The 12,577-nt window shown below is 43.3% G+C and overlaps 1 protein-coding gene across 1 annotated transcript; it reads right to left on the bottom strand.

The window, feature by feature from the left end:
- Positions 1-6,603: 6,603 nt before the first annotated feature.
- Positions 6,604-10,773, bottom strand: LOC136549536 (protein transport protein SEC13 homolog B-like). The gene is made up of 2 exons (XM_066540842.1): positions 10,533-10,773; positions 6,604-7,773 (listed from the first exon to the last, which is right to left on the bottom strand). Exon 2 carries the CDS (start codon positions 7,732-7,734, stop codon positions 6,835-6,837), a length of 900 nt encoding a protein of 299 aa, XP_066396939.1. The 5' UTR covers positions 7,735-7,773; positions 10,533-10,773; the 3' UTR covers positions 6,604-6,834.
- Between the last annotated feature and the right edge of the window lie 1,804 nt (positions 10,774-12,577).

The following is a 12,577-nucleotide window of genomic DNA, read 5'->3' as shown; positions in this document are numbered from 1 at the left end:
GAACATATTTCTTTAGGACTCCCATGAATCTCTCTAAGGGGAACATGTTGTGTAGGAACACAGGACCGAGAGTGAAAATCTCCTTGACTAGGTGAACTAGGAGGTGTGTCATAATATCAAAGAAGGAAGGAGGGAACACTAACTCAAAGCTGACGAGACATTGAACCACATCATTCTGTAGTTTAGCTAGATCAGTTGGATCAATTGCCTTCTGAGAAATTGCATTGAGGAATGCACATAGCTTTACGGTGGCTAGACGTACATTTGGAGGTAGAATTCCTCTTAATGCAACTGGAAGTAATTGCGTCATGAGAACGTGACAGTCATGGGACTTTAAGTTACAGAATTTCTTCTCTGTCACATTTATAATACCCTTTATATTCGAGGAGAATCCAGATGGTACCTTGATGTTGTTTAAGCATTCAAACATGATTTCCTTCTCCTCTTTGCTTAGAGTGTAGCTAGCAGGACGTAAGTAATGGCGTCCATCATCTGTCTTCTCTGGATGCAGGTTGTCTCTTTCTCTCAAACAACGCAGGTCCTGTCGTGCTTCAAATGTGTCCTTAGGCTTTCCATACACACCCATAAAGCCTAGCAGGTTCACACAAAGATTCTTCGTCAGGTGCATCACGTCGATCGAGCTACGGACCTCCAGGACTTGCCAATAGGGTAGGTCCCAAAATATGGACTTTTTCTTCCACATGGGTGCGTGACCGTTAGCGTCTTTCGGAATAGGTTGGCTTCCATGTCCTTTTCCAAAGACGACTTTCACATCATTGACCATATCGAGTACATCCTCACCGGTTCGGTTGCGAGGCTTGGTCAGGTGGTCTGCTTTCCCTTTAAAATGCTTACCTTTCTTTCTTACGGGGTGATTTGCAGGAAGAAATCGACGATGGCCAAGGTACACGACCTTTTGACATTTTTTCAAGAATACACCTCTAATATCACCGAAGCAGTGTGTGCATGCATTATATCCCTTGTTTGACTATCCTGAAAGATTACTTAGAGCAGGCCAATCATTGATTGTTACGAACAACAATGCTCGCAGATCAAAGTGTTCCTGTTTGTACTCATCCCACACATGTACACCTTCTTTATTCCACAAAATGAGAAGTTCATCAATAAGTGGTCTCAGGTACACATCAATGTCATTGCCAGGTTGCTTCGGGCCTTGGATGAGCACAGGCATCATAATGAACTTCCGCTTCATGCATAACCAAGGAGGAATGTTGTAGATACTTAGAGTAACAGGCCAAGTGCTATGACTACTGTTCTGCTCTCCAAAAGGATTGATATCATCTGTACTTAAAGCAAACCTTAAGTTTCTTGCATCATTTGCAAACTCCGGGAATTCTCTATCGATTGCTCTCCACTGGGACCCATCAGCAGGGTGTCTCAACATATTGTCTACCTTACGGTCTTCTTTGTGCCATCGTAACAATTTTGCATGTTCTTTGTTTCTGAACAGACGTTTCAAGCGTGGTATTATAGGAGCATACCACATAACCTTGGCAGGGATTTTCTTACGTGGACGTTCGCCCTCAACATCACCAGGGTCATCTCGCCTGATCTTATACCGCGACGCATGGCATACCGGGCATGCATCCAATTTCTCGTACTCTTTGCCACGGTATAGGATGCAGTCATTAGGACATGCATGTATCTTCTCTATTTCTAGCCCCATAGGACAGACAACTTGTTTTGCTTCGTAGGTAGTGGCGGGCAATTCATTGTACTTCGGAAGCATCTTCTTTTGGATTTTTAGTAACTCTCCAAATCCCTTGTCAGATACACCATTCTTTGCCTTCCATTGCAGCAATTCTAGTGTGGTTCCCAACTTTTTCTGCCCTGCATCACAAGTTGGGTACAACAATTTCTTGTGATCTTCTAGCATCCGCTCGAACTTGATCTTCTCCTTTTCACTTTCACATTCTCTTTGTGCATCACGAATGACCTGACAAAGATCATCAGCCGGCTCATCTTCTGCGGCTACCTCTTCTTCAGCTTCTCCCATTGCAGTATCATTGAAGCACGCACCATCAGGAATAATATCATTGTCGTCCCATTGTTCTTCTTCATCTTCTTCCATTACAACACCGGTTTCTCCGTGCTTTGTCCAACAAATATAGTTTGGCATGAAACCCGACTTGAACAAGTGTGAATGAAGAGTCCTTGAGCAAGGATATTCCACCGTATTCTTACATATGGCACATGGGCAGCACATGAAACCGTCGCGTTTGTTTGTCTCGACCGCACGTAATAAAGAATGCACGCCGTCAATGAACTCTTGTGAGCGGCGATCAGCATTATACATCCAATGACGGCTCATCTGCATTACATGACATAAATATCATATTAAAACCTAGATCATAATTAATTATTTATACAACATGCGTGCCACCACAAAAGATACAAATTTATGAAAGCATCGCTACAATGTAGACAATCCCAACTACCACTAAAAGAACTAAAGCTAAAATACATTTCAGGAGCACAAGGATTTCGCGACCAATCTCAACTAAAACAGACAGATCCCCCGATTGTGCAACATCTTTGGGCTTCTTCGGCTGGATCACTGCCTCATTAGCCGCCGTATCTGCCTGTTGTGCAAGATATTTTTGCACGAGTTCAACATACTCTTCCTCCCAGTAGAAGCCTGAACATCGTCCACTGCCATCCCACTGAAATTAAAACAAAAAACTAGAACTTTAATCACAACCATCATGAAAATAGGTATAAACTAACCATAATCATTAAATACGATAAAATAACTCACATTGCGATCCGGACACTTGTAGAAGATACGATCCTTGTTGGGACCCTCCTTCTTCACTCGGTACTCCATCACAATCTTCATCTCATCACGACACTTGCCGCATGGAATGAGAGGAAGGCCCGGCCTAAGTCGCTTTGGAAACCCATGAGAGGCCGAGGACCCGGAAGCAGTTGCCATCTACTCTCTATACTCATTTTTTAATACACTATAAATTTCTTCTTTTATAAACAAATAAAATTAACAAACTATAAAATTATCTAGATCTCTAAACAATGATATTTTTAATGGTCATTGTGTTCTCGTCTTTTACTGCAGCAGGTAAGTAATTCATATGATATTTCCGCAAATTAACAGAAGAATGGGAATGTACACACATAACAGACTACTACGACGATATCGGGACGTGTGAATAAATAACCATCCGTACTAGTTGACCTTGCTTACGTGATCATCTCGGCGAGCATTTCTCCACCGGACAGCACCGTACTTGGTCAAGGAAGAGCTCCGATTCTATGAGGAAGGGAACACGGTCTCCCACGACCGTTGTCGCTCTCCCTCGTAGAATCAAAGCTCCTCCTTGATGTCCGTTACCGCTCGACAGAGAACATGCTTGCCGAGCTGAACACGGTCCGCAAGTTCAACTAGTACGGATTTTCTATAATTTTCTAACTATTTTCTAAGTTTTTATTTATATATACTACGTTTAGGTACGGTGATTGACAGACTACTACGACGATATCGGGACATGTGAATAAATAACCATCCGTACTAGTTGACCTTGCTTACGTGATCAGCTCGGCGAGGATTTCTCCACCGGACGGCACCGTACTTGGTCAAGGAAGAGCTCCGATTCTACGAGGAAGGGAACATGGTCTTCCACGACCGTTATCGCTCTCCCTCGTAGAATCAAAGCTCCTCCTTGACGTCCGTTACCGCTCGGCAGAGAACATCCTCGCCGACCTGAACACGGTCCGCAAGTTCAACTAGTAAGGATTTGCTATAATTTTCTAACTATTTTCTAACTTTATATTTATATATACTTTAACCTTCTTTCATGTAAATATGCAAGCTTAAAGTGATTTTGAGCTCAAATTGCTTACAAATGAAAAAAAAACCACAATAAAGAACCATAAATATATATAGTGAATAAAATGGCATAAGAAAATGGTAAAAAATGAGAGTATGAGATTGGTAACCTTTACAACTGAAGAATCGACGGAGGAATCGAAGAATGGATGCAGGAACAATGGAGGGAGGGAGGAAGCAAGAACACTACTGCAGTGAGCTTCAAAATGTGCTGAGCTCGGGCTCGGGGAGGAAGGAGGAGACGGCCGATTTATAAAGGGAGAACATTTAGTCCCGGTTGATAGATCCAATCGGGACTAAAGGTAACTTTCCAACCCCGGGCGCAGCCACGACCCGGGAGTAGACCTTTACTCCCGGTTGGAGCCACAAACCGGGAGTAAAAGTATACCTTTAGTCCCGGTTGGTGGCTCCAACCGGGACTAAAGGTCCCTGCCACCTCTGTCTGGCGCAGTAGCCGTTGGGCAGGGACCTTTAGTCCCGGTTGGAGCCACCAACCGGGACTAAAGGTATTTCTAGTCCCGGGGGCAAAAAATTCCGGGACTAGAGCCCATTTTGGCCGAGGATCAAAGGTCTGTTCTCTACTAGTGTGCTGCTGCTGCAGAATGAATTCATGTGCAGATGCAGCCACTACCACTAGAGATAAGCGGGTTCGACGAGGAGAGCAATGCCATCTTTGTATGGACAGATGATGGTGTCTTCATGAGCGACATCGAGTCGACGCAGTTCAACAAAATGTTGGAAAGACAGAATCACCCGATGTTATCTTCATCCCTGCTCAAGCGTTTGAATATATAATAATGGAGCGTCTGTTAGTTTTTCATTTGAATTATTTATTTATCCTTGATGTTTTGAAAATTTTCTTCTGTACTATAAAAAAACCCGACTCATGGGCAGTCCCGGGCATTGTGTTTAAGAAGAATGCCTTCTCAAGTAGGTCGAGAAAACCCCTGAACCTCTGTCCCACCCATACACAGCGGCACCATCTCCGAGGGGGTTCGAACTCTGGCCGGCAGGGTGCAAACTACGAGAATTCACGTGGTACATGACGATCTACTTTCGTCATGGAGACTCGAAAACACGTCACGGCTAACTTACCAGACGATTGAAAAAAAAAAGTCATGTATCTCACATCATACATTTGCACATGGAATAACTAGTCAAAGACAATAGCTCTAGGCTATAGTGATGAAATAAAACATCATGGAATAACTGGTTAATAGTAATAGCTCTAGGCTATAGCAATGAAATGAAACGTAACATGCATCACAGAACACACCAATCAGATTAACAAACATTGATTCATTCATGTATTAGCAAATCAGATGTCTTTACATTGATATAGCACATACATAGATAGTTCAATGTCTAACAAAAGGTATTGTATGTCTTTACAACAAGCCATTTGATGATGATATATGCAGTAGCTATTGCATAACCATTCATCTCCAATCACTCTCTACACAGATTTGTCAATGTAGTCTCTATAGAACTGGTGCAAACATTCCATAACTGTCCTTGTCTTCCAGATAATGCCTGCAAAATAGAAGTATTAGACACCATGGTATATCATCATCTAACAGAAAATGATGCAAATCAAGCAAAGAAATTCTCGAACTTCCAACATTTGGGGTGATCTATGAAAAATGACACACACACACACACACACATACACACACACACATACATATATATATATATATATATATATATATATATATATATATATATATATATATATATATATAGGGAGAGTATATTCAGTAGCCAGCTAAATCCTACTGAACCAAGTATTATACGTACAAACCACCTATTCAGGTTAGAACAAGACAACGCCAAACCACCTAAATCCTACTGAACCAAGTATTATACGTACACTGAAGAACGAAGGAACCTTTAGTTCATGTAAAATCGATCCGGATACAGCGGCATTGCACATCAAGCCAAAGTGAATTTTCAAGTGCCTGAGCCCCGCACGTCGTCCCGCCTCGTCCCATCGCGGCCCACTCCGTCGCCCACGCCTCTGTGTGGTACTGTAGCACTAACCACACCATCGCACGCGCTGCGGACTGGCAGGGAGATGTATGGGAGAAAGAGAGAGGAGTGGGGGAAGGCAGGCAGATGCGCAGATGCACCAGTACTACTCGGCCAGCCAGTTTTGTGACAAGCACAGGAACAAGGCAACGCTGCCGCCCGAGCACGGGAACAAGGCAACGCGGCCGCCCAGTCTGCCGGTTATCAGCGTGTCCGAGGTCGGCGTCAAGATTTGTGACACCGACCTATGGCGCCGAGGTACCGGTCACGTAGGGATTTCTTCTGTGCACGGCCAGGTACCTCGGCGCCAGTACTTATGGCGCCAAACTCAGGGTCCAAAGATGAGTTTAAGTCTCTCAGAAAGGCAAATATAATTTTTATTCAAAAAAAAATGGTTAAATAGTAAAAAATTAGGTCGTCCAAAACTCACAAGCCGTCGTCCAAAGGGCGTAGCACCGGCACCGGCTCGACCTGGAAGAGCTTATCGATGTCGACAGGCAGCTATGAAACTGATGAACACCGCACTAAAACTCAAACCATGGTGCACCGGGATTCAGGAATCAGGAACGGCATAAAAAAAATGCTACAATGCTTAATAGATGACATTACTTCTAGCAGCTCTGATGTTCCACCAAAAGCGAAGTTGAGGATATACAAAACTAAACAGGCCCACCAATCAGAAGTCAACATTCTAAAGCGCACCCGGATCCATCCAAGAGTATAATTGCTCATCAGAAAGTACTAAAATAAGTGAGTTCAGTGTTTATCAAAACACAATGCCAAACTTTGTCTATGTCGAAACATGGATTTGCAAGAAACACTAGGAAAACACAATGGCAAACTGTGTCTTTATCTCGACACTAGTAAAACACCAATGACAAACTTTATCTTTATCGAAACATGGATCTACAAGAAATTCAGAAACCTTGACGGGAATCCTATGGTTCAACCTTCATCACCTCCTCCCATTGCCCATCTGACCCTTCCTTCCAGAGGGTTATGTTGTTCTCACCGGCTGCTATGGACAATATGTTCCCAGTCAAGGACCAGGACACCCTCCAGACAGGGGAACCAAAGTCACGCATGAGCTTTCCCTCCCACTTGTCTCCATCCTTCCCCTTGGTCCAGATGACAACCTTCCCGTCTTGCGAACCGCTGGCAATGGTCGACTTGGCCAATCCCAAAACCGGTGCCCATGCGACATCCCTCACAAAATCTGTGTGCATGTCAGAGATAAGAGCACTCTCCAGCTTCCAGCTACCATTGTTGAATCCCCAGACCTTAACAACAGAGTCAAACCCTCCTGAGACGAGCTTGTAAACAAGCTCCCCTGCACCAGCTAGTGAAGCTGTTGCAGGAGCCCAGGATATGGCAGTCGCACCAACAGGATGTGCTCGCTCAATGGTTGAAGTATCCCAACCCCCATCTGCTCGCATCGTCAAGATGGATATTCTTCCACCAGAAGATGCACAGGCAAGGCACAGGCCAACCTCATACGGAGCCCAAGCAATGGAGTTAACAGATGACTTTTGGTCACTGAACACATGGACTTGAGACCAATTGCCTCGTGCATCCTCCTTCCAAATAATGACATGGCCATCATAACTGCAGGATGCAAGGATAGCACCATACTTTGGATGGGCCCACGCAACACGCCACACAGGACCATAGTGGCCACTAAGCGTTGCAAGGACCTGGGATGGGGCATTTGCCGCACCAATGTTGACGATCTTCACGGTAGAGTCTGAGGAAGCAGTGGCAAGGCGCTTGCCATAGTAGTCGATGGCAGAATCATGGACAATGTCCTTGTGATCCAACTCTATCTTCTTTGATGACATGTTTCCAAACTGAACTATGCTGCTGCCTTGTTCACAAGTCTGCATGCAATTAAATTAAATCGTCAGTATAAATACAAAAGCATATCCTGTTAAACTGACAATTGGACAAATTAAATCTCAATTGCATGAAGGATAGGCAACTTGGTGCTAACATTGGTAACAAATTTCTAGTTTAATTAAATAAGCAAGCTTAGCATCAACTCTGAAAACCAGCAAATACTGCATATCAGGGGGGGGGGGGGGGGAATGTTCGTGAGCCATGACATAATAACATAAATCTTGAGTGAAATACATAACATTTAGGATATAGTACCTAGGAAGATCCTGTGCAATTAACATGAAAAAAGGGGGTTCTGAAGCTTCTTTTGGCAATACAAATGAACAGCTTTTTTGGAATAAGAAATCTACCATAAGCTAGCCTCGTACACAATATGTAGAAATAGCATGGGATCAAGAAGTGGCACCATGATGAGCTAAAATAGGACTAAGAGACCATGCACAGTTGAACATCAAAATATCAAATGTTAAGCATGTTCAGGGCAACACAACAAAAATAAAACAATTGGATAGGTTGGGGTGACATAAGCAGCTTCATTTCACAACTGTAACACATCAAAACAACAAATTAATGATTGCATATTTAGCGCTTTCCTCTTTTTGTTTCATACCACACCAGTTCCTACAGCAGGACAAAGCAGAGCAGGGACACTGCTTGTGTTAAACAGAACCATGAACAGTATGATTGGATCCTTATGAAATCTAAAGTTGAAACATTCCATAGCAAAGCGAGGCGTTTTGAAGAACCAATACAAATTATCATTCATGGAAAACTAGCTTTCGTACAGCCTATCCGCACAAGGTGGCCAGCATGATCTAAACAAGCAATCATGGTTGCTATCATCCAGACTGTTCTGCTATGGTTCAACACATCAATGAGTTGTTACTGATCACATATATGAGGCTATTAATGTTTGCCATGTTCCATGCAACAAACTTTTGGTCTCCCATAATTCCTTGAAGAGCTATATTCGATTGGCTAACATGAAGTTGGGGTTAGGATTACTTGGGGGGGAGGGGGGACTACAAATAGGCTGTAGAGCTCATACTTCAGTTCAAGATTTTCATGTTATTAGGTGAAACCAACAGATAACCTTGCTCCTTCCTACATAACCCCTATTGTCTAGTGTCCCCTTTACCCGGGTAACCAAGCATGGTAAATTGAAACCCCAAGCAAGAAGCAATGGCAAAACAAACATGTCTCTATTTCATGATCATTGTCCAGCTTACTTAGAGCAAATTTACAAAAATAAAATCACAAGTATAATTGTCCTAGTCTTTACTGTAAGGGATATTCATCTCAAGTTCACAACTTGTACTCAATATCCTGAATCAGGTAAGTTTACAATTGCGTGCAACATTCGAGATGCTCCTGTGTCGATGCTTTTTTTGTCCTAACGTTTTTAAAATGTACAGACCTCCAACTGAACAATGTACTATGAACTAGCAAGTAGCCAAGTACCTACATGAGGAGAGAGATAATATTTTCAAGCTTTGCTATTTTACAACCACTAAACCATCAATCCTGTCATATAGTTCAGAAATATTTATCTGGCAACCACCGATCCTTGTTCAATGCCAGAACTTGGCATTTGTGTCAGGATTCTGAACAGTTTGCTCTATTCAGGCCCTGTTTGGTTTGGACCTCCTAAACTTTAGTCACCTAAACAAGGGACTAAACTTTAGCCCTACCCTGTTTGGTTCCAGGGACTAAAGGGCATTAAAGCTACTATACAAAGACCAAAATACCCTTCTATCTTTTGGCAAGGGGGACCTGGAGTGCATTGATGAGGGCCAGCCCCTGTACTTTTGGCCTTTTAGTCCCTTCTATTCTAGTCACAATTTGGTGACTAAATGACTAAAGGCCTTTTAGTCCCTTTTAGTCATAGTGTTTGGCTCCAAAATGACTAAAAGGGACTAAATTTAGGTGACTGAAGTTTAGGAGGCACAAACCAAACAGGTCCTCAGTCATTCACACCTCCATTCAGAAAGCTACAGAGCAAGCCATCAACCCATCTTAACTCTTCACTGATTTCAATATGAAGAGTTGAGCAGCCATCCAATGGCCTCGTTTTAATTCATGTCTTTACCAGTGCCTAAGCGGCTAAGTGTGCTTTCGTGTAATTTTCCTGCTTACCTGATCAGTACCCTCAAGATCTCATGTAGAAGTAGATGAGATGAACTCTTGAAAGAACTAGATAGAGTTGTAGCACCTACTAAGGAGTAGTCATGGATGGGCTTGTAAGTGGGTGAATCTTCAGTTATCAGTAAAGTTGGCTACTACTCCTCGCGCATCGAAGTTTTTTCCTCTGTGCTTCATAATTCCTATTTTCCCCAAATTGCTTTGCGCCTCACAAATCGGGGCTGTAGTTGCTCTGATGTGCAAGTTACTATAATTGAGAGTGGATGGACTTTGGTATATTTTCCTCTTCATTCAGAGACTCATATTTCTTCTGGAACCAATAACTCGTGTTTATAATCTCTTGCAACAGGAAACAGGGAGACAACCAGATGGCGGACTCAATTTCACCCCCCACAAATCCTGAAAACTAAACCCACACCAGCGCAAGCAGAACTAATCCACACCAGCGCAAACAGGGTGCTGAAGATCAGATCCTCCCCACCACAGAGAACGATTCGGACATCTAGGGTTCCGCAGCTGCAACACGCAAGGAGAAGAAGATCCCACAGAACGAAACAACAAGCCGTCAGTCACGGAAGGATAGCGATTCCATACATACCAGCAGAGGGAGACGAGGTCAGAACGGCGGGCGGATCTCCGCCGCTCGCCGACACAGAGGGAGGACGCCAGAGGGTGCCTGAGACGAGGTGGAAAGCTCCGCGCCGCTCGCCGGCACGGAGGCACGATGACGCCGGTGGGCGTTAGCGTTAGATGGGAGAGAGGTGGGGAGTGGTGGCCGGGTCGGGAGATCAACGCGGAGGGTGCGTGCGGCGTGCGGCGTGCGGGCAGAGAGCCTACAGAGGATGAGGACGGGCTCGATCGGTCCGAATTTTTAATTTTTTTTGCTTTTTTTTAAAAAAAATTCATAAATATACCCGACGGTACGATTTTAAAATCCAGACCTTTAACTCGGCGCTATTGTTGGTGGCGCCGAGTTTACATGTCTCGGTGCTATAGATTCTGGCGTCTAGGTCGAGGCCACGTTGACGACGTGGACGCTGACATGGCAGCCAGCTCGGCGTCGTGGATCTTGGCGTAAGCTCGGCGCCGTGGATCTTGGCGCCGTGATTATTGGCGCCGAGTTTGCCGCCAAAGATCTTGACGTCGTGCTTGTGTTTTAACCCGGCGCTCAACCTTCATGTCCGAGCCTTCTTCCTCTTCTTTCTCCTCCCTCTTGGATTTTTTCTCTCACCACTTCGTCCTACCTCATGAATTGACATATTGGACCTTAGAAACTTTGATTTGATCCGTATATCTTCGAGAGCAAGGTATCCTCGCTCCCTTCTAATTTTTTTTAAATCGATTCGGTATATATTAGTCGATTTTTTCAACTTAACAATCATCATTACTTAAGGTTTTATGTAATTTTAATATTTATATTATACAACCGTAGGATACCAAGGCGTAAAAAAGCTACCAAACCAAGGTACATTGTTATGATATGAGTTCATTGTTGTGGATCAAATGGGAAACTCTAGGTGTAGGGTTTAATGTTAATTGCTTTTAGTTTTTAGAACAAAAATGTCTAAATTGTAGTTATGGTCGGATGACCGGAAATGTTTTCGACCCATTACCTCTGTCTAGTGATGTTCCAGTGCACATGTGCTTTTACTGCGATCTTTGCAAGGTTGCCAAGTCCGATGAAGAGGACACGTATAGACACAGGTATTGGATGTGTTCTAATTTTACGTTTGAGCCTACATTTCGTCAGCGCCGTATTAACAAGAGGGTGGGGAATTGATGTTGCGTAATAATTATTTTGTGTCATATGATATCTTGCATGATTTTATGTTTTGTAATAATTGCATTTGTTGTAGACTCCTCCACCGCTCTATAATTTTGAGCAGTAGATCGACACTGAGATCAAGCCTAAAGATAAGGAATAGATACAGAAACTGTTACGGTGAAAGACAGAGGACAAGAAGATGATGGAGAAGAGACGCGGAGAGGAGGCTACAAAAAAGAAGTACAAGGAAGAGGAGTAAAGGAGGCGTGTTGTTGCGTACAGGGAGGAGAGGGAGAAGAACCTTGAGCGTGCACGCTGAGCGAAAGCAGCAGTGGAGGAGAATCCCGATGTCCTGAGAAAGGAAAAATGGTCTCGTTGCACTCAGTAGTCTCCATTACTTGCTAGTTGTATGGTTTATTCATGAACAATGTTGTCTATTGTTTGACTTTTCATTGTGTTGTCATGGAATGCACTTTTAGTATGGACATGCTTAGGTCATGTACTGCTTTATTTACTTTGTCGGTACGTACTTCTAGTATTATTGTGTTGTTTAATATGTTAGTATTGAACTTTTTGTTATGTAGTTGTTTTCATTATTTGTGGTCATAATATTCAGTTTCATATTGCGGACATAGTGAAATATGATCACATCACATGCTGTAAACAAAACCTAACGAAGTAGGGCATTATATAATTCAACACACACAACACATGAAATGGCATGTGAGAACATATACCGAACTAGGGTACAGAGGTCCTGAACTAAACCTAACATGCCTTAGGTAATTCAAGCGAACAACAAGCACAATAAATGACATGTGAGAACATGTACTAAACAAGGGTGCATAGTTCCTTGGACTAAACCCAACATGTCTTAG

This window comes from Miscanthus floridulus, chromosome 4, assembly GCF_019320115.1.
Source record: "Miscanthus floridulus cultivar M001 chromosome 4, ASM1932011v1, whole genome shotgun sequence".
In the NCBI taxonomy this organism is placed as follows: domain Eukaryota; kingdom Viridiplantae; phylum Streptophyta; class Magnoliopsida; order Poales; family Poaceae; genus Miscanthus; species Miscanthus floridulus.
The sequence above is the reverse complement of the archived record's forward strand: the minus strand, read 5'-3'. Positions and strand labels throughout refer to the sequence as shown.

Bases quoted from the DNA above. Each gene is read 5' to 3' on its own strand.
- LOC136549536 (XM_066540842.1), bottom strand. From the start codon at position 7,734: ATGTCATCAAAGAAGATAGAGTTGGATCACAAGGACATTGTCCATGAT.